Source organism: Euprymna scolopes, chromosome 14 (assembly GCF_053919585.1).
Source record: "Euprymna scolopes isolate OS-2025 chromosome 14, ASM5391958v1, whole genome shotgun sequence".
In the NCBI taxonomy this organism is placed as follows: Eukaryota; Metazoa; Mollusca; class Cephalopoda; order Sepiida; family Sepiolidae; genus Euprymna; species Euprymna scolopes.
The window spans coordinates 68,813,285-68,835,516 of NC_136495.1; the positions used below are offsets into that span (position 1 = coordinate 68,813,285).

General features: G+C 30.3%; 1 protein-coding gene across 21 annotated transcripts in view; it reads left to right on the forward strand.

Annotated features, from left to right (window-relative positions):
- Nucleotides 1-22,232, forward strand: part of LOC145293059 (myotubularin-related protein 13-like) — a 508,291-nt gene that overhangs the window by 471,163 nt on the left and 14,896 nt on the right. For all 21 annotated transcript variants that reach the window (XM_080139396.1, XM_080139398.1, XM_080139410.1 and 18 more), the window contains 7 exons: nucleotides 7,187-7,365; nucleotides 7,990-8,166; nucleotides 8,529-8,633; nucleotides 9,634-9,819; nucleotides 12,995-13,303; nucleotides 14,457-14,687; nucleotides 18,981-19,287. In XM_080139396.1, the coding sequence (XP_079995522.1) occupies nucleotides 7,187-7,365; nucleotides 7,990-8,166; nucleotides 8,529-8,633; nucleotides 9,634-9,819; nucleotides 12,995-13,303; nucleotides 14,457-14,687; nucleotides 18,981-19,287 (1,494 nt within the window). The remainder of the gene's footprint in view (nucleotides 1-7,186; nucleotides 7,366-7,989; nucleotides 8,167-8,528; nucleotides 8,634-9,633; nucleotides 9,820-12,994; nucleotides 13,304-14,456; nucleotides 14,688-18,980; nucleotides 19,288-22,232) is intronic.

Below are 22,232 nucleotides of genomic sequence, written 5' to 3' on the forward strand. Positions count from 1 at the left end.
TTTGCTAGATATTAGAAATGAGCTGGGAGAGAATCTACCTTGTTTTACATATTTGATACTGTTATTTGCATCATAGGTGTGTTAACAGCATATTCTTTTCATTGTGATAACTCTCACGTATATATCCGGCACAGTTAATCGACTGAGAACCACATCACTCTATATAAAAGCATATAAGATATCAACGGATACACACTCGAGAGTCAAAACAATGAAAAGAATATGCTGTTGTCCTAACCCTAGTTATAACACTTCAGTCACTGATCTCTGGCCGTCTTCAGATGTGATTTAATGGGGTTGGTAACTCTCTGGGAATTTCAAACAAATTCCTGATAGAAATTCTTGTTACAAATTGTGACAAAAGATATTGGAGAGAAAGAATATATCAGCTGAATTTAACAACCAAAATGACGATAACTGTTCAAAACATATAAGTAATAATATTCCATCTCAGGATTATCATATATAACAATTACATTTGTTTGATAACATTATATATATAGCAATTAAGCTGCACAGACTTTTCCACTTTTCATCTTCGTAAGGACTCTCCAGGCGAGTCAAGTTCTTATGAGAATGAAATGTGAAAAATTCTGTGCTGTTTAATTAGCAAATATATTTTCATAACTTACTATCTTACTCTACTCATGTATTGAGCACTATTGAAGTAAACACTGGAAATCGATACATAAAATATATCTACTTATAAAATTTCATGTGGGCACATGAAATAATATATATATGTATGTCCCTTGTTTTTATACCACCTTATTTTCAAACCTACTTGTTTCAAAAAGACAAGGAAGTTTAAAAGCATAAAGCTTTTAAATGTGGGAAGCTCAAGCTCCTGAGAAAGGGCTCTTATCATTGTGCCACATGAAGAGCTAATTCAAAGTAAATTATTTGCGAATAAATTTGTTTACTATCCATGTAATTAAATATCTTGCATGTTCAAAGTCAGTCAAATACTAATTCATAATTAAAACTTAGCAGATTTTCTTGAAATAAATGTTGCTCCATTATTTTAATTTTTGATGTTGTCAGTTTTTAATTTGCAAATAGGTTTAGATATAATTTTATTTCTACAAAAGATTGCTATGAAACTGTTGAATCACACACACATAATATTGAGATATCTGTATATGCTTCTAAAATAGTAATTTCAAGGTTATGAGAGATCTTTCATTTTTCTTTCACTACATTTACAGAGGATCGCTTGAAATATAAAAATAAAGTATTAAATATAAAAACATTGTTTTTATGCTTCATAAACCCCTCATAACCTTTAGTGTTGGAATGATTAATTGGAATCAGAAAAAGTAGAAAAATTTGTGCCTAGTTTTCGACGCTGAAAACGATTCTTTTAATTGTTTTTTGTTTTTTTTTAAATAAAGGAAAATAAATTTTCCATTTGCTGGTACTAACAATAAGATAATATTTATTATTTTTAAACTACCAGTAAAACTAACATCTGTAGATCACCCCCACCTCCCGTAAGTGTATTATACATTTGTGAAAATATATGCACATATTACATAGGTTTTTATGGTAACCTGAAATTAAAATAATAAAATATTTGGAGATTTTAAAAGAATTGGGAATTTAGAAAAGAGTCAGTAATGGTATCGAAAATATTGGAACTGATTTATCACTAATATGTTTTCTTTGTTTAAACAAACTAATAGTCTTAATCAGTCATACAGATAGACAACTGTCCATTATTAAGATAGATTATAGGCAAACCAATTCATCATTTAATAATTGTAAAATCATGTTTGTGTTGTATCATTGTAATTTATAAAACTATTTTAATTTTGATTAGTAATGAGCAGTATCGAGGAAGTGAAAGATTTATTGCCAGACTTTTATTTTTTCTTTTTTTTTCTCAAGAGAATTAAACATTATTCTACTTTTTAAGCCGAACAGTTTATGGAACAAACAATTTTGAATGCAAAGATTTTTTTATTCACTTTTTATTTGTTGCAAATCCAGGATTAACCAAATAATTTGGTTTAAAAATGTATTGATATATTTAAACTGTTAATTATACACTGAAGAATTTAGGATGTCATTTTATGCATGTCAAAATGATGTATTGTTACTAATGTTTTGATGTTTATTTTCTTTTACAAAAGAGTCACCACTCTGTTTATAGAATGTATTTATATTTATACAGTATGTGCCATAGAATAAATCGGCAATACTTAAATGGAACTTTCATTTCTAGAAAAATTTTCAATAAAATTTTATTCGTTAAATTCAAACTGATTTTGGCTTCTGTTTTCTGTTTAGCAGAAGTTATATCAGTGGATATCAAGAAACCGTCTATTCTGATTAATGTTTACATAATGGTTTCCAGTTGTCTTATAATTGAGGATTGAACAATGTTAATAGAATGTTTTTTCATTTTTTTCTAAAATGAAATATTTAATTTGTTACATATTTTATGTTTATTTTATATTAAAAATACTCTATTGCATTGGGATTCAGAATATTCTTTATTGGATATGTTATTATGTGTAATAATAAAAAACATTCAAAAGAAACCCTTTTCACGTGAACTTATATATAATCTTGGAAGTTTTTTAACCTTTAAAACTATATATAAAAAAGACTTATTTAATTTTTATATTTTTTATCATTCGTTAGAAAACTAATCATATATATATATATATATATATATATATATATATATATATATATATATATGGAAAAAAACATTTTAAAGTGAGGACTATTTTATGTAAACTTTTAAAATTCAGTGAAAATTGCCTAAACATCAATCAAAAGGGACTCTATACACAAACATATCTTCCATTAAACAGAAAGCAAAAATCAAAATTTTGGAATTATTGAATTTAACTTATTGGTTAAACATTTTTTTTTCTTTTAGAAATTGGATATTAAAAACAAAGGGTTTAAAAGCATTAAAATTTAATATTTTTTTTTTTTTTTTTTTGCTTAGAGATAATCTATTAATATATATGAAAGTGAAGTAATTTTTTGAAATGATTCGAAATTAATTTGTTTTTTACTTGAATATTTGAAAAGATTGGTAAACAAAAAAGATTTTCAAAAGTTTGTCTTTAATATTTAAATAGGTATTAATTTTCTGCAAGAACACCTTCCAAAAGTCACTGAATGTTTGGTGTACTTTTTCGAACCAACTTAAATATGATTATTTAAAAAAAAAATAATACAATAGAAGTCAATTTTCTCAGAATCCAAATTTGAGGGTTATCATTATTAAAGAAAACAGACATGATAGCTTCTGTATATTTTAATTCTATTTAAAATAATAATAATCATTTTTAGATAAAGATCTTGTATCTAATTTAATATTGATTGATGGATGGATGGATGAGTCCCTTAGCTCTCTGGAGCCATTATTTCATGCAGCATGTCTTAGGCATGAATAGCCTGGTGGTGCACAACCCTCTCAGAGTGTATACAGTGCCTGGTATTACGACATGGTCACCCATTTTAATACTAACCAAGATCAATGTTGCTTAATATATGGAATAATCACATTGACACACCAGTTTTCATTAAATCATCAAAGTTAAGTGATGTTCAGCCTGGTCATTAATTTATAATTGGCAAAATCTTTTTTAGTAAGTTCAGCCTTTATTAAAAGTAAAAAGGTATTTTTACTGCTTTTTACTGAACAAATCTAATTTAAATTGTATTTCTGTAAAACATTTTTTAAGTTTGTAATAAGCATCAAATTAAAAAAAAAAACTTTGTCTCTTTTCATAAGAACTTATACAGGATTTGTTTTCAAAATTGATACAGGAAATATTTTTACAGTGGTTAAATATTGTTGAATATAAAATTGAACAAATCTCATAATTATTTTAAAATTATACATTTTTCGTATTCTAATAAAAGGAAAAAAAAAAAATTTTGCAAGCTGAAAAGTCATATTTAGAGTATTTTCTATTCAAACATTATTTTCATGACTTGTGAGTTTAATCTACCTAGAGATTGGCAGAAAAGCAGTTTGGATTTGTTCTCGAGTGAGGAATAGAAAAAGAAAGTCTACTCTCAGATGTCTTTCGACTTGTTCTGAACTGCTTCTTTATTAGCATGTATTCAGAAGATTGACCATTTAGAAATTTCCTTTTTTTTTTCTCATGTCTATTATAGAGCTTGGTGTCATTAAATATACCCATCTGACATAATCTTATCAGGAAGGCCATTTATTAATATCAGAAATAATAAAGATCCAAGGATTGCCCCTACTGAGGCACACATCTATTAATATCATATTTTTTAGATGTACCGCCACCAAGGACAATTTGGGTTTTTCTCTTGTCTAGGAAATCTCATATTAAATCTTTGTCCAGAAATACCATATGATTTAATTTTATGAGAATCCCTTCATTCCAGACGTTGTAAAAGGCTTTGGATAAGGCAGGAGAAGCTGGGGCTGTAGCCCTACCAAGGACTACAACCCTAACTTCCCCTGCCTTCATGCAATCAACGATGACAGTTAAAATATGTGTAGTAGAATGGGGTTACCTAAATCTATACTGTTGGTCAGAAAGAAACTTAGCATTTAAAAAATTGTGAATTAGTGCTTTATTGATTAAAGGTTTTAGTGAAGAGGGCAAGGGGACTAATGTGTCAATAATGTTAGGTGCTCTATGAATGGATGTGGTTCTTATGACCTTATAAAGCAAGAACTGGTATGAATATACAAAAACTGCAATGAAATTGAATTCCTAATCTGAATGTTCTGGTACTAATTTGACAATCCAGTTTCTATTGTAAAATCACTTTAAACAATTTAAATCGCAAATACGAGATGTAAAATAGAATTTTTTCCTACAATTTCATTAGTTTCAGATTTAAATAGAACGGATTCTTCATATTCAAAAAGTTTAAGATGTTTTTTTCTACTTCAAAAAATTTTGTTTTTTACATTTTATTCATAATTCCAGCACCAAATAATGAAGTAATAAACTAGAAATCGGAATCTATTTTTCATTGATATGTCCCTCTCCCACTCTTCATGACTGCGTTTTTTCAATACTTGTCACTCGTTCTCTACAAAGAACAGCCTATTTTTGTTTTATCTTATTTTCATTGTGATTATGCATTGAATATGGCATTTCAAATCCGTTCTTAAATTTATGGATATTTTTTATCATTTAAAAACCTTTTTTAAAAATGTTTTATATAGTCAAGGATTCTTTGGTAAAATATAAGTCATGATGTTGGTTGGCATTGTTCTTGGGTGAAAATCCAGCAAGAAATGGTGGAAGTATTACATATTATGAATAATGTTGATTCTTATAAGTTCTTGAGCAACTTTTTATTTAAGTGTTATTGTGTTTGATGATCATTAAAAAAAAAAAAATCATTAAAAGATAATTTTGAGATAGATGTCTAATATTCTGCAAGCTGTATGTTTAAAATACCATTTTTATTTGACCGAAATCAACATTTATATAACACCAACAACGACGACGACGACATTTCACACGTTTGATTTTTCGCAATGCAAAATCATGGTTGCATGTTTACTAACGCACTAATAAATTTTGTAAAATTGCATGAGAAAGAGCAAAAAAACAACAGCACTTTCGACACCTAAACATTCAACATTATAAACAATGTGTCCCATTCTAAGTAACATGTTGCTTTTTTTTTATCACCATTGTTCATTTTATTATTCAACTTTTGTTTTCTGTTAAAAGTGCATAAAAACTTATAAATAGCAAACCTGCATTGTTGATAATTAAAAATGTTATTTCAATCTTTATAGTTTTATTTTTGTTATTACCAAAATATCATTTCAGCCTCCCACCTTCATCAAAGGAGTTTTTCTTCCCCCCACCCCCACCCAATTGTTTTATTATATTAGTTATTAGTTATGTTAATTTTTGCATTTCATCTTCAATCTTTTTGAGATGTTTTGTAACAATAATTCACAATACTTTCTGTGAACTTAATATTTTAAAATTGCAATCTGACATTTTTGCTTGAAAACATATTTTGATTTTCTTATTTTGGTTCATTTATAACATTTCTTGCAAATAATCAAATCTACAGATTAATATTGAGATTAATGAAATGACAACTTCATATTATTTATGTGTATACTTTTTTACTTTTTTTTTTTTGACTTTGAACATTGAATCCATATCCTTTTTATTTGATTATTAAATGAAATACAATAGCATAAAAATCTTGTTTAAAAATAATCCAGAAATTAAATCCAGTATGCATTTCGGTTTATTTATAAACAAAGCAGACATTTTAATATTTTAATAGCTTAAAAAAAAGGGAGGTGGGTGGGTAGTGAATTATTTTGTGACTCTTAAAATTTGAAAGGAATTCAGTGTCATTTCTGGTGTTTACATTCTTAGCAAATCATCCAGTTTTAACAGGTTTAAAATTTTGTAAGTAATTTATTTCCAATCATTTTATAATAAATATTTTAAATTTAAATATTATCTCAACAAAAATATCCTTATGACTGTTTAATTACTAAATTATTAATTAAATCAATGTAATGACTATATTGTAATAATTCAATTTACATTTTTAAGCCTATTCTAAAAAAAATAAGTAATTTGATAAAAAATAAAATAAAACAAGCAAAAGAAAAATATAGTAAAAAGAATCCTGAGCAACCCAGAGACAGCTTGTGTTCTATATATCAGTAAAAAAAATAAAAGTGTGCACACATTACATGTTTTTAAAGTCGTTTTTTATCATATTAGCATTTTGTATTTGCAGTACATGATTTATTTATATGGAGTATTATTCCGATAGATTTGATTATTTGCAACATAGGTTGAATTAACCAGAATCATATAATTAAAAATGGCTTCAATCAAAAATCAGTAAGAATCCAATTTTCAAACTTATGGCTTAAAATACTTTGGAGGTTTCAGTAAGAAATTAAGTTCACAAAATGCTGTTTTGTCTGTCATTTGGTATTTTGCTAAAACTGTGGTCCTTTTTTGTTTTATTGAAGCTGATTTTTTTTTTTTTTTGGTTTCATTGTTTTTTTTTTTGTTTTTTTTTTAATATTTATATTTTAGATGTTGAAAGCTGCATTAAAACTAGAACCTGCATTCTTGTTTTTGTGTTTAATATTTGTAATCCTTAAAATAATGTTTTCATTATGTTATTGATCCGCTTGTTTAATCATTCTCCTTTTTTGATGTAGCCTTAGGACGGATCGGAAGCTTTCGTGAAAAGCCCAAGATCCAGACAGGAAGTTTGGAATCCAACCGAACACTTCGTCAGAATGGCAGCTTAGACCCAAAGGGAGACTTTGTCAATACTTCTGTACAAGGCTTACACAAGGTTTCATTATACATACTTGGAGAAAAGGCACAGATGAAGGTACTTTTCCCTCCGTCCCTCTACTCATTCTCTCTCCTTTTTTTTTTTTTTTTTTTTTTTTTTTAAACGATTTTATTTCATCATTATCTTTTAATTTTACTTTTTTTTTTTTTTTTTTTTTAAAAACCGAAGTAAGTTATATTATACCTAAATGAATTTTATATTAATCCTTTCTTTGTATTTTGGAGATTGTTTCCTTTTAGATTTTTTTATAGAGTAATTTAAATCCCATATTATGACTTTAAAAAATTTTGTTTATATGAAGTAAAAATAATTAACTTATGAATCACTACTTATTAAGGCCAAAATATACGCGAGATTAAAGGTTAAAAAATGGAATGGATTGTCAGTTGAGGAAGGTCACAAGAGAGTAAGGGTTTTACTTCCATAAGAAATTTTGCGAGATGACATCACAATGGATATGTTTCCTCAAGTGATAGCTAGGGAGATGCACTGGAATATTCAATGCAGTCTATACAATTATAGTTAACTGAAAATGACATCATTATTTTGTCTTAAGTATAGTTTAGGATTATGAATAATTTGCTTTAATTAATTATGGATATTTTAAAAATTATTTAAAATGTTAAAAAAAACAAATGTCCTCATTCATTTTTTCTTCAGGGGATCAAAGTAGATTCCTTTCGCAATTGTGACTTCATCCCAGTGGATTTCTTTGAAGTCCGACATATCAAAGCAAGTTTCAAGAAGATGATGAGGGCCTGTGTTCCAAGTGCTCCTCCGTCCAGTGCTGAACACAGTCTCTACAAAGGTGTGGAAGATTCAGAATGGCTTTTACAGGTAAACTCTTGGAAAATCTTTTTTCATAATGTCAAAATGCTTCAAAATTTTCAACCGTTTCTTTGTAACATTTAAAAAACAAAACAAAAAAAACCCCTAATAACTCAAATTAATTCTGCATTTCTTCATAGTTTAGCATTCATTTTCCAGTTTAATTTCTTGGATGTTTATTTCATTTGTGCATTTATTTTCATGGAAGAGATTTGCTATAATGTAACAAATCATATTTTAATTTTCATAACTTTGACACCAAATATTTAACTGCTGTGATTGAAGGCTAAACATTTTAATCGGAAAAAGTGAATATAATGAAACCCAGCCTTGTACAAAAGAAGTGACATTATTTGTTTGTGTTGTTATAGGTCCAAAATGTGATGCAGCTGGCTGGGGCTGTGGTGGATTTACTTGATGTTCAAGGTTCATCTGTCATGATTTGTCTTGAAGATGGATGGGATGTCACAACTCAGGTAAGAAATAGATTAAACCTCTGTCTTATTTGAAACCAACTCTACAAACATTTATATATTAAATTTGTCTATTTGTTTGTCACAAACTCATCCTAAGGTTTTGAAGATAGGCTCCATTACCACACATATAAGGTATATAGCAACAATATTGTGGGGCTTATATTTGCACTTGAATTTTTTTTTTTTTTTCTTAAGCAATACTTTACTTTATTATTTGAAAGTTATAGACTTTAAAAACATAAGTAATAGGACTGTTAATAAGAGGTTGAGAACTTGAGGTCGGATTGTATAGAACATCTTGTTGATTCCTGGCATATTTTGAGTGTGCTGCAGGCATGTTTAAGATTATACATTTAACAAAATATCAATTTACTTTCCTCATTGAATCTCAACCAGCATAAAGTAGCATTTATTAGTTTATTTATGAAAACTTTTTTTTTTTTCAATGACAGAAGGTCCAAATTGTTTGTTTCTACATGTCTCCTGAATACTTGCTGAGTCTAATGATGTTAAATCAGCAGTGACAATGGCACCTATGTGTCTCATCCTTGTCTTTTTCATTTGCTCTTTTACAAACTTTTTCAGTTTCATTACTTTTGTTGGTTTAACAAAATTTAGTTTTTTTTTTTTTTAATTTTTAATTTTTTTTTTTTTCAACATGTTTACAGACATTTATTGAACATCACTTATTTAAATGATTTCATTGTCCAGTTTTGTATTAAACTGAACTGATGTTCAGAAGAGATGGAGGAAAATAAGTTATGGTTTCACACCTTCATCTGAGCTCGCAATGCTCTATTGTAATAAGGAACTCAAATAACATTAGATTATTTTAATTAGTTCATTTACATTCTGATAGCAATGAAAAGAAAAATTTTTTTTTTTTTTTTTTTTTTCAAATCTTCATTATGTCTTCTTTATATAATAATAATTGAATGTTGAAGGTCATTTTTTATTTATATATAATTCTTTTTTTTTCTTTTGTTTTTTACTTGTGCAGGTGGTGAGTGTGGCCCAGATTTTACTGGACCCGTTCTACCGCACAATGGAAGGTTTTAAGGCCCTTGTTGAAAAAGAATGGCTTTCTTGTGGACACAGATTCACCCACAGAAGTAACCAGACAGCTGCTAATCAGGCCAGTGGATTTGCTGCAATCTTTTTGCAATTTTTGGATATTGTACATCAGGTAAGTATTCGGTTATCTTTTTCTTTCTCCAAATCATGAAGAAAAATAGGAGATAAAGTAAAACAAAAAAAAGTAAATTAAAGTTTGTTTTTGTAATTATATTGCATAGACAAATTAAATTTTTATATTAGCATACTGAAGTTATTTTGATTACAGCTCTGGCCAAAAGTTTTACAACACTATAAAAATATCTGATCACTAATAGCAAACCACAATTATTTTTGCTCTACCATATTAAAATTATAATTAAAGCCTTTTTTCAAATAAAGAAAAAAATATTTAAGTTTTGATTTTTATAAATTTAATATTTATTGTCTCTATTTTTTCATTTTGGCATTGGTTTAATTAATGCTTCTAACTGGTAGATAGGAGGTGATTTTTAAAAAAAAAAATTTTTTTAATGAAATTCACGGGATCATCAACATCTGGTGCATTTTTTCTTTTGTCTGATCAGCAAACTATCAATCAACTATTAGGAGTGGTCCACTCGTGTATAGGAACCTCAATTTGCACAGTATGCCAGAGGTTGTTGGTGAAAGGATTGATGTCAAAGGGGCCTGCAAGAAAGTAATTTTTTTTTTTTTATACAAAAAATGATGCTATTCAAGTCTCCATGAAGAAGTTTTTCTCACGTGAAGCCAGAATTATTTTCAGACACCCTTCACAAGCACAGACCTAGGCATGTGGTTAGGTCTGTAGCCAATAAGTTTAGCCTTCAAAATCGTATAGGGTTTACCTACTTCTAATTTACATTTTTCGAGCTAGAACAACAATTATGTGAAACATTAGCGAAAAATGGGCCTAAATTTGTGATGAAAATTTTCAAGGCTGTCAGAAATCATATTTTAAATTCCACTTATCCAAGGCACAAAGTAAGGCATTCAAGCAAGAAAGTATGTGTAGATTGAATTAAACAAAAAAAAAAAAACAAACAAAAACAAACAAAAAAAAACTAGACCAGGCTTATTGAGGATTTGCCATGTAAGAAGATGCATTTTTGTCTGAGAATTTTTTTCCCTAATTTTTTCCAAATTTGACATTTTTTTTAGCTTAAAGGCCCACAGAGTCTCTAATGTCTGCATGAATTGGAAATATTAGTTATTCCAATGCAACATACCATCTACTGATCAGAAAACACCAGTTTTATCAAAATCTGATGCAAACAGGAAAAGTTACAAATAATTTTGTAGAGAACATTGGCTTTTGAAGCCAAAAATAATCTTGTTGATAACTTAAATCGCAGATTCTAAATAAGTCTAGATTAAAAAAAAAAATCCAACTCATAGAAAAGTTTCTTACTGACAATATGTATGAGCCAATTTTTTTTTATTAGTATTGAAATTCAGACTACACATTAATTGATCATCCAGGTCAAATTTTCTGAAAAAGTGCACTTTTCATGGTGTGTATGCTAGGAAAATGCTGGAAAACCCATGAATTATGTCCAAAACAATGTACCCAAAGTACACAATCACAGAATTGAAGCTCTGGAAAATTCCCACACATACTACATTTGGAAAAATTTCCACAGATACTACATTTGGAAAAATTCCTACAGATACTACATTTGGAAAAATTTCCACAGATACTACATTTGGAAAAATTTCCACAGATACTACATTTGGAAAAATTCCCACAGATACTACATTTGGAAAAATTCCCACAGATACTACATTTGGAAAAATTCCCACAGATACTACATTTGGAAAAATTCCCACAGATACTACATTTGGAAAAATTCCCACAGATACTACATTTGGAAAAATTCCCACAGATACTACATTTGGAAAAATTCCCACAGATACTACATTTGTTATGATAATGACGTTAGATTGTTTTACTACATTGTACCAAAAGTACACAATCACAGAATTGAAGCTCTGGAAAATTCACACAGTATATACTACATTTATGATAATAACATTAGATTGTTTTACTACATTGACCAAAAAAGTTGAATTGTTGTTCCCTTTAATTCATGCTGTTGTTGTGGTACAACATTATTAAAAAGGCATTTTGATGGCAGTTCACATTCAAACATCGTATGCAGTTCAATGCGATCAATTAAGTGGCACTTACAACAATGCTTTTCTGGGCAGAGAGATAAACTGATTGCGAAATGGGTTGGCGAGTACAACTACAACCAGAAACCTGTTCATCATATCCAGGAACTCGTTGAAAACTTAAGTGATGCTGTACTGGCTTAAAAATCGAAGCATATCATGCAACAGTATAACATTGCCTTAGGAATGAGCATGCTTGATTAACGGTTTTTCTTTGTAAAGTGACTTATTTTGTTTGCCATCTGTATGATCGTGCATGTTATTTCTGAATTTAATAATCAGTAAATCTTCCATCCACTTTAAAAAAAGTATTTTATTTTAATTTTAGGTTCCTAGTAAAAAAAAAAAACAGTACAAGGACTATGGTTTTATTATGTTTGGGAAACCGGTCATAATATTAATTTTCAATTTAGCGATCTGACACACTTATCTCTAAAACTAGGCCAGATTTTGTATTTTTGACATTTTTTTTTTTGAATTCCCCATTAAATTTTTACCCAGAAAAATAGTATGACAAGCCATATAACCGTACTTTGAAAAATGACCTAAATTGGCCTCCATGAGAAAAACTTTTTCATGGAGACTTGAATAGTGTCATATTCAAGAGTGATTAAATTTCTATCAGATTCTGAAAGGCTATAATGTGGAATACTGGGGGGAAAAAAATTATTTTCTCTGATGAATCACTTTTCAGATGTTTTGCGAATAGTGATTCAATTCATGATAGAAAATGTATCAAAGATTCCATCCCGACTACGTTGTGTCCACAGTCAATCGTTTGAATCTTGTATACATTTGATGGTGCTTCTACTTTCTTGGTGTCAGAGCGTTAGTAATTTTACCCAAAGGTACATCAATGAACAAGAAATGGCACTTGAATACCTCCAAAAAGAAAAAAAAATTAAAACTTTATTTTAAAATAAAATTTGTTTAATTTTTCTGAAATGGTACTCAATCTCCCATTGTTCCTCAACAGTTGTCCGTCACAATGCATAAGGTTTTGTTGATATAAAAAAATGACAAATTTGCTTTTGGTTCAATATGTCGCCATATACAGTTATGCCTACTTGTCCCTTTTTTCCTTCTAATTTAATTTTTTTTTTTTTTCCCAGATCCATCGCCAATTTCCATTATCGTTTGAGTATAACCAATACTTTCTCAAGTTTCTGGCATACCATTATGTTTCCAATCGCTTCCGAACTTTCATGATGGACACAGAATTTGATCGCATGGAAGCTGGCTGGCTGCTTGAAGAAAAAAAAGTTCCCAAACTTGACAGTGCTGATGAGGAGGCAGGATTTTCTCCCAAACATTCTTCAACACCCGCAATGGGTCTTTCCATCTGGGATTACATTGAGAAACATCATCGACGTTCCACCATTTTCTTCAACTTCATGTACAGTCCAACTGATCATGATGTGGTAAGCACTTTACTCTTTCATATACCACCTTCCCCCTTTTTTTTTTTTTTAATTTTTTTTTAATCTATTTATTTAGAATGTCTCATTGTTGACCGAAGTGTTTGTCATAACACAGTTTATTATCTTACTATCTTAACTGACCATTCTTTGATTTCTACGGCATTCTCTACTTTTTCCCAAAGGTTCACATTGCTAGAAAACTACTTGTACCTGAAAGTATTCTGTACAAAGCCACCATTTTCCCATGCATAGCATATTGTTGCCACATCTGGGCTGGTGTGTCTACCACTAGTTTCTCATTCTTAGGATAAAAAAAAAAAAAAAAGTCTCCAACTTATAAGTCCCACACTATCAACCAAGCTCCAACATCTGTCCCATCATTAAAATATTGCATCCCTGTACCTGTTTACCAGTATTTTAATAGGCTGCACTCTGACGAACTTGCAACACTTGTGCCTCTCTCGACATAAATACTTCTGACTAACCTGATAAGCAGCGAAATCCCACTTCTTCATTGTAGATGTTCCTAGATGCCAGAAAGCATTATAATGTAGCGCTGAAAGAAAAAAAACAACTTTTCTAAAACAGCAATGAAAGGATTTATTGCAATCACAAAAAGTTGGAGAATGTCCAAATGAAGAAAACTGAAAGTTGAAAGATCTTTGGGTTGTCACAGATTGGCCTGTAGTTAGCTTTGGCAAAGATCATCAATGCTGGAACATCCAGTGGACTGGGGCAAGTGAAAGAAAGAGAGAGAAGAGATGTCTTTCTTTGATGCTTTCTGGGTTCTCTCTGCTTACTGACTATGGTTACCAAAGCTGCTAAAAAAAAGTTGCTTTGTGAACAGATGGAATCAATGTGTTCTGTAAGCTGATTGATCTGTGTGTGGCCAAATGACTTGGCTGAAACATTGATTTGCAAGAACAAAAAATATCTTTGTTTCATTCATGACTGTTACACCCTGACCTCATACCCCAATTTAATTTCTATTGACACAAAGGGAAAATCTGTCGCAGTTTATTTTGATATTTATCATAACCAGATTGAATTATTAGTAAACATCATTAGATCTATTGTGAAAAGTTGCATCTGTTTAACAACCTTAAAAAATATCTTCTACAATTGTATTAATTCCTCCATTTTCCATTTGCAGGTGTTGCGTCCTTATTCCAATTTGTCTCACTTGGTTATCTGGAATTACTTTCTCAGCGAAGATCTTGCCCATGGTCCATCTTATGATATTGAAATCATGGGTAAAGAGATGCAGATGGCTGAACAAGAACTTGATACTGACAGTATTCCTATTCAAAGACGCAAGATCATCAATGGCTGCTATGACAACATATTAGTCCAAGAACCAAACTTCTTTGCTTGGGAATTCTCTGTACGAATATTTTTCTTTATTTTTGTTTATGTATTTCAAAGTATTCATTTATTTATTATCTATAATATATAATATTTTTTGATTGCAGAAATTCCCCTCTGCACCAAATTAGCGTAGGTTTGCAATAATAGATGTCACATAGAAATTGAATATGTCTAAACTGTTATCTGCCATCTGATGTCACTGTAGAATGCCGTTTCATACATATTTATTCGTTATAATAAAATGCTATAATCCATCCTAAGAACGTCATCAACACTATCATCAAGACTGACAGAGGAAGTAGTTCGTAATTTTCCTTCATTAAAAAAGGACTCCCACCGACCCCACTCAACACCGGGAAATATTATTTGGCACTACACATGTACCATCTAGTCTGCCTACGTAACTGCTCCACCTTGTATACACATACCATTACCTTTCCTTTTCCTGTTAGAAAAATAATAATTTCTCCCTTACAGACATCCAGCAAATCTCATTGGCTGAGAGTAAACAAATCCCTAATTCCGGAATACGACTACTTGTAAATAAATGAATACCCATTACTTTTTCAACTAACATGTTTGCACACTATTCATCTTACAATCCTTACAACGTGAAACAGATCCATAGTTTTTTTCCCATACTTCAGCACACCAGGACATTTAGTTAAACACACACGCACATACAGAAAGAGAGAGAGAGAAAGATAGAGACCGTTCTTTCGAAGGTCCGAATGTAACTCGTACACGGAAAGTTTGCGCAGGTAAACCAATGAATAATATAAGTTAAAAGTTTGAAATAAACATCCTTACAACATGAACCAGAGCCGTTTCCCCCTTATTCGGCACACCAGCACACTTAGTTAAACACACACACGCATCCGTAGAGAGAGCTACACATAAACATAGAGAGCGAGAAAGAAAGATAGAGACTGTTATTTCAAAGGCCTGAACGTAACTCATATATAGAATGTTTTCCCAGGTAAATAAATGAATAATATAAGTTAAGTAATCTAAGTTACCAATTTTAAATAAAAATAATTTCCTGTATTTTAAAAGTGAAAATTTTTCACAAAGAAACAAAAACCAGAACATTCTTAAATCACAGATAAAATACTTTTTCAGAAATAAACAATACACAGAATTTTATCGCTACTGGTTTCGATTTATCATAACTTTTAGGACATCATATCTTTTGCATTCTAATTTCATTCCCCTCCTTTTTTCTTGAATCCGTGAAAGGGCATTTTTAACCATTAAAAATCACATCTTGAAATTTTATTAAACCTCTAATTTTAAGTTTTTTCCGGATTTTTTTTTCCCTTTGTTATGGGGGGGCCTCACGTCAGCCGAAATTATTTTCAAACTCTTAACTTATTGATTTGTTTAATTGTAAAAACGTTCTGTTTACATTGACTGTGATAACGGTGTCACTCACTTTATTCCCTTTTGCTCGATATAGGGTTGGCAATCCTACCAATAGATAGGTAGATAGAGAGAGGGGAAGAGAGAGAGAGACAGAGAGATCTTTGATCTGTTTATTCATATGTCCTTTTTTATTTTTACACACAATTATGTCGTAATGCAAAATACCATTGATGGTTAAAACTCTTTGTACGTACTTTAATCTATTATAACTATTATTGAATGTTTTGTTAATTTTTTTACTCTCAAAGCTTAATATATTGTTTTTTATTATTAAATACCTTACATTTAGGGCTAATCTCTTGACACCCACACAATGGGGTGTCTATTCTGTACTTTAATTTTTTTACACGGTGGGGCGGGAAGTGCTACCACTAGGCAACACCGGTTAACGGGTCCTGCTAGTCTATAATAATTTTGAAATATATTTGTTTAATTACACACACACAATTGCAATTGTTTGGTGCTCCAGAGGTAAAGGCTTAGCAAATGGAATCAAAGGTGGCTTCGTGGCTGTGTTTAAATCTCCTGACCGGCAGAAATTGTCACCTCCTACACTGATGATTGCATAAGCATGGAACATGAGTGTCTGTAGGTATAAAATAATAATTATCTAATTATATATAATTAAAATTACACAAAGATAGATAACTATAATCAGACATCCAAATAACAGCTTAATATACTCGATAGAACAATTAAAAAACATGGCTGAAAATAAAAAAAATGAATAAATTACAATATTTATTAATACATAAAAAATTCAAACAAGAAATTATATTGCTTGTGCTATGTTGATCAATCAAACTATTATTCTCATCTTGGGTGTCATTAGCACAACGTTTCGTTCACTGCAACCTGCGACCTTCTTCAGGTGTTGAAAACATGCTTTTTCCGTACTAAGAAAAAAAGGTTTGGCTCTGCATTACAAGAATTCGAATTGTGGGTTTGAGAGTGGGTCTGTAGATCATAAAGAAGGTTCAATCATCAGGGGTCACTAAGATATTTTTTATAGACTTTCCTATGACTCAAATTTTCTGGATATCTACATTAATTCTGAATATTAGTGAAAAAAACAGAGAAAACAATGCAAGGGGGAACAACTCCAAGGAAAATTTTTTTCTTTTCTTTTTTATAAATAAAAATATGCATGGGTATCGATCCTCTGTTTGGTTGTTTGTTGGATATTTGTTTTGTCAATTTTTATACATACATACACAGACTTCTACCCTTTATATAATTGATAGACTTCTAGGAATATTTCAACGAAACCCTTTCAGCAATGACTGATTTTGCTGGCATAATTCACTCAAACCTCTCCCCCCTCTCTAACAATAGGATATTTTGGAACATCCAAAGAGTTAATGTTTATTGAAGTCTGCAAAACCTTTTGAAAAATTGTTTAGCTCTATTTTTAGTCCATATATATATAAAATAAAAATTACAATTAACAATTTCAGATAGATATATAATTTTTCTTTAACATTATCGTTTTTCTACATACTTTCTTAATACTTTATAACTTAATAATCCTTTATTTTAATGCTTTATTTCTTCTTTGTATGGCCGTTTTTTTATCTTCAATTTCTGTTTTAGTCTTTAAATATTCTTATCTATCTAATATATCAACTTACCCACACATTCATATCCTGTATGTATATTTACTTATATTTTACTATATGCATTTACTTACATACTTACTTGCTTTATCTGGAATTTGCAGATACCGGCCATCCTCTCCCCTTAAAAAAATGTTTATTTTATTTTTTATTTATTTATTAATTAATTAATTTATTTATTTTTTCCATTTAGTGTCTTTTAACAACTCTTGCTGACATTTTCTTAAGTAATAACCTGTACATTTCAGTTGACCTATTTTTTTTGCCCTATATTTTTTTCACCTTTTAACATCATTTTGTCTGAGTCATTTTGACATTTGCTTTTCTATTTAATTCTATCACCATTTAATTTTTTTTCTCTTCTTCACTGATTTTTTTTCTCTTCACTGATCTTTCTTAATTACATTTTGTCTCGGCAGCTGTGTTGGACGCATCTCTTATTTTTCTTTTATTAATATTATTGGAATTTTTCCCCTTTTCCTTGTACATATGAATGAATTATTCCATGGATTTCGACCTTTTGGATTATTTTGGACCATCTTCCAATTACGTGATTTCCTTGGATTTTACTTGTGCGAATAGAAATTCAATTAACTTTCTTGGATTTATATTTTTGGATTTTACCATCAATGGATAATTTATCTTTCACCAGACTATCCATTCACGTATAATCACCTTTTTCTTCACCAGATTCCCTCTGCTTCACTTTTTGTTATCAAGTAAGATCTTTGACTTACTTGCAGTTTCATCAAATACTTTTGTATGCAAAATCCGATCCCGCATTTTGCTAATTCCTACCCTCTAATGAGAAGGAAAGTATTTCTTCGAAACTCCTCGGATTAAGGGCAATTCACTTAAGTGTTTCCTTTTCAGATTAAATATGTTTTTAACTCTTTTTCAAAGTGTTATATATATATATATATATATATATATATAATTTTACTAACAATTCACCATTTATTAAGGTTAATAGTATTATTAGATACTGTGAGAGGATTGGAAACAATAGGTGAAAAGGTTGATTATTCAAGAAGATGGCTTTACAAGTATTTTTTGGCAGTAGACTTTAAAACAACCATATTGTAGTCTTTAAGAAAGCAGAATTGTAGCATTATATGACACATAAAGTTCTTGGGAAGGGGGGTGGTAGACTCTGTTCTGTAAGTTCTTAAAAAACAGGTGTCAGATGCTTAAAAATAATTATTTTTAAAATAAAGTTCTTATTTCCATTTTTATTTATTTATTTAATGTGTTTATTTTTTTCATAGGAAATTCATCGACTAGAAACTGAACTTGGCCATCTTCCGCAAAAGTGGAAAGTACTTTGGGACAAACTTGAACAACCGAACAAAGTTACTCTCCATCGGCAAATGTCTTTCAACACGCAGCTGGTGAGATCCCATGGACGCTCCATCCATAAGCGCTCAACTCTGGAGATCTTGCTAAAGGGCAAGATGCTTGGGGAGGCTGCCCGGATGTTTAGCTCTCCACATAGATTTGAAAAACAGTCATATACAACCCCGGCTTATTGTGATTATTGCTCCCATGTCTTGTGGGGACTTGTCAAGACTGGAGGTATTTATTTTATTCTTTGTTTGAATCATCTTTTCACCGTCTCTACTTCCCACCCCATTTTCTTGCATGAAGATGCTCTTTCCTCATTCCTGTTTGAATTGGTTTTGGTTGGTATATGAATGTTTGATATAAGCAATTAATCTAACCAATTATCTCGCTTGTTTTTCAAACAATCATACGCCACAACCATGTTGACACCCCGGTTCTCGTCAGATCATTGAAGTTAAGCAACGTTGAGCCTGGCCAATACCAGGTGGGTGACCATTTGGAAAGTCGAGGTACTGTATGTACCACAAGGAAAAATACAAGATTGAGAAACTGGCATTGTCTGTCCTTCTCTTGAGGGTAAATGGGACCCTCTTAAACCGTGGTAGGCACTATATCTAGTGATGCTGTCATGATAAAAAATATCCTTGATAGCCTTGGCGAAGCATCAAGTATTCAGTTACCAACAAGATTTGAATTACACTACAAATTTGTGTAGTGAGTTCAATCTCAGCTACAGCCATGCTGGATGGATGGTTTTTCAAACACTCTTCATTATTTAAATCTTGTATCGTTTAAATCTATCATCCATGTCTCTCGCGCTGTTCAATCTTAACCGATATTCAGTAATCATTTCAGCATTTCTTTTTCGTTTAATGTTTCTCTTCCACATATGAATTGCAACTTGGCCATGGCAGCACCAAATGACTTCCTCTATAAAACGCTATTATTTACGTTGGTTTTGATGTGTGATTGCTTGAGGTAATCTTTGATAGCTATTTTTTCTTGGTCTGCCTTTTCTTTGGTTGCCTTCAGTCGAAATATATGTCCATCCATTTATTCAACCAGATTTTCATTTAACATGTCCATATCATCACAGGCAGAACTGATCCAGACTGGGCAATTTTGGCCCCAAGGACTAACATTCAGAATTAACTTTGTCACCAAGGCATATACTACAGATCAATAAAAATTAAAAAAAAAAAAAAATGCTTACTTTGTGCATAATTTTAAACATTGAGTACTGGAAACGGCTTTTAAGTAAAGCTCTTTTCCAAACGCAAAGCTAATAGGATTGAAACTTAGCCCAATTATTATCATGTTAAGCAGAACAGGTAGTCATTCTTATGACCGGACATTCGTCTCTTGTCAGTTATCCATTCAACAAAGCTGAGTGATGTAGTTTGGTTACAGAACTTTATATTCACCAAATGGTATTATCCATGATCAACATTGCCTAACTTCGCTGATCTGATCAGATGTGATTTAGTCGTAAAATAGCCTCCTTTTTAGATATTATAAAACCTATAATTTTTCAATCTGTAAACTTTTTTTCTCATCTTTTGATGAAATTTGAATTAGACAGCAAAAATAATCAACCAAACATGTGATAAAAGTTAAGATTTAGAAAACAATTATTTGAAAAATAAAAATGATTATAGTAAATATGATAGTTAAATAAAAATAGTTTTTTCATGATGACTGTATTTTTACAAAATCAAGCTATTGAGCAAAAACAGGTTTTGTTTAAGGTTTTCAATATTCAAGTAGAAAACCAACAGAGATTATTGTTTTGTTTTAGATTGTTAATAATAACAATAATTATAAATCTGAATAAAGTGAATATGACAGTGAAAAGTACTTACAAAAAAAAAAAAACAACCAAGAGTAAAGAATAGTATAAAATGATGTTTATTTTTTCAGTGCTAATACACTTTTATTAAATTTATTCCAGTTAAATCTAGAAGAGGAAAAACTCTTTTATACACAAGAAAGAAATATCTTAAATGGTCATCAAAGTTAAGCTGCTTCAGTTCTTAAAAATCATATTAGCTCAAATTAGTATTCATAATCCTAAACAGATTATCTCCCTTTAAGTTTTTTTTTCTATTGCGTTTGGAAACTATTCACGCCTTATCTCTACTTTTAACTTGTTATACTTGACAAAACAAATTTTTATGTTTTTTTTTCCATCAGGTAGCTATTTATCTCTTTAATGTGAACATTATTTAAACTTTTCTCATTTTATTTAAAATTTAATTTTCATTCCAAGTTACCTTGTTTTTATCTCCTTTGCATAATTACTTTAGAAAAGTTATTAAATGTATCCATAAAAATGTCTTAAAATATGACATTATTTACAAGGCTGTTCAAATATTCTTCCTTTTTGTTTCCTTTTTGTCTTTGTGTGTTCCATATTTACCTTTCAATTACCTACCCAGAGTGTTCTTTTTTTAGAATGGTTGTTTTAAAACCCACTTTCCATCCTTTACATCACATCTTTCTTTTCCCTGTATGTACCCAGCCCTCTGACAATACAATCTTTGTTTTTCTTTTTAAATTTTTATCTGAAATGTATTCATGTGATTATTTGCATGGTTCACATTTTTTTGTGTGATTTGATTTGTTTCATGTAATCATTGGTTTAAAAATGATTTCTACTTATCTGCATGCGTTTTGCTTTCTGAACTTGTACGCAAACTGGAAGGTCATTTCACATAATTGTGTCCAAAAAAACAAAAACACCCCTTTTTCTGGGCGGGGGCTGCTCAAGTTTTGTTTTGTTATCTTATTGTGTTTTAATAAGACAAATCATTTGTAGACTTAACTGGCTGAATATATTATATAAAAGCGAAAATGTGTGTGTGTGTGTGTGCACTTTTTTTGTATGTCGGTAAAGGCTTTTTTTGGGGGGGGGGTTGTTACCACGTCTTAGAATTTTTTTTATATACTCCTTAGATAATAATATCTACGATTTATGGAAAGAGGCTGTCTCTATCTTTTATTTGAGCGACTTTTACACGCTATTTATTACTCTTGCGTGTTTGTTTGGCTTTTTTGTATAAAAAAGTGAAACTGAATCTGGAGCAAATGCGTCTACCTGGCACTCGTTCCAGGGACGTCCAAAAAGGTATGAACTTTGATCAATTTGGGGAAAACTTGTCATATCAGACAATTGC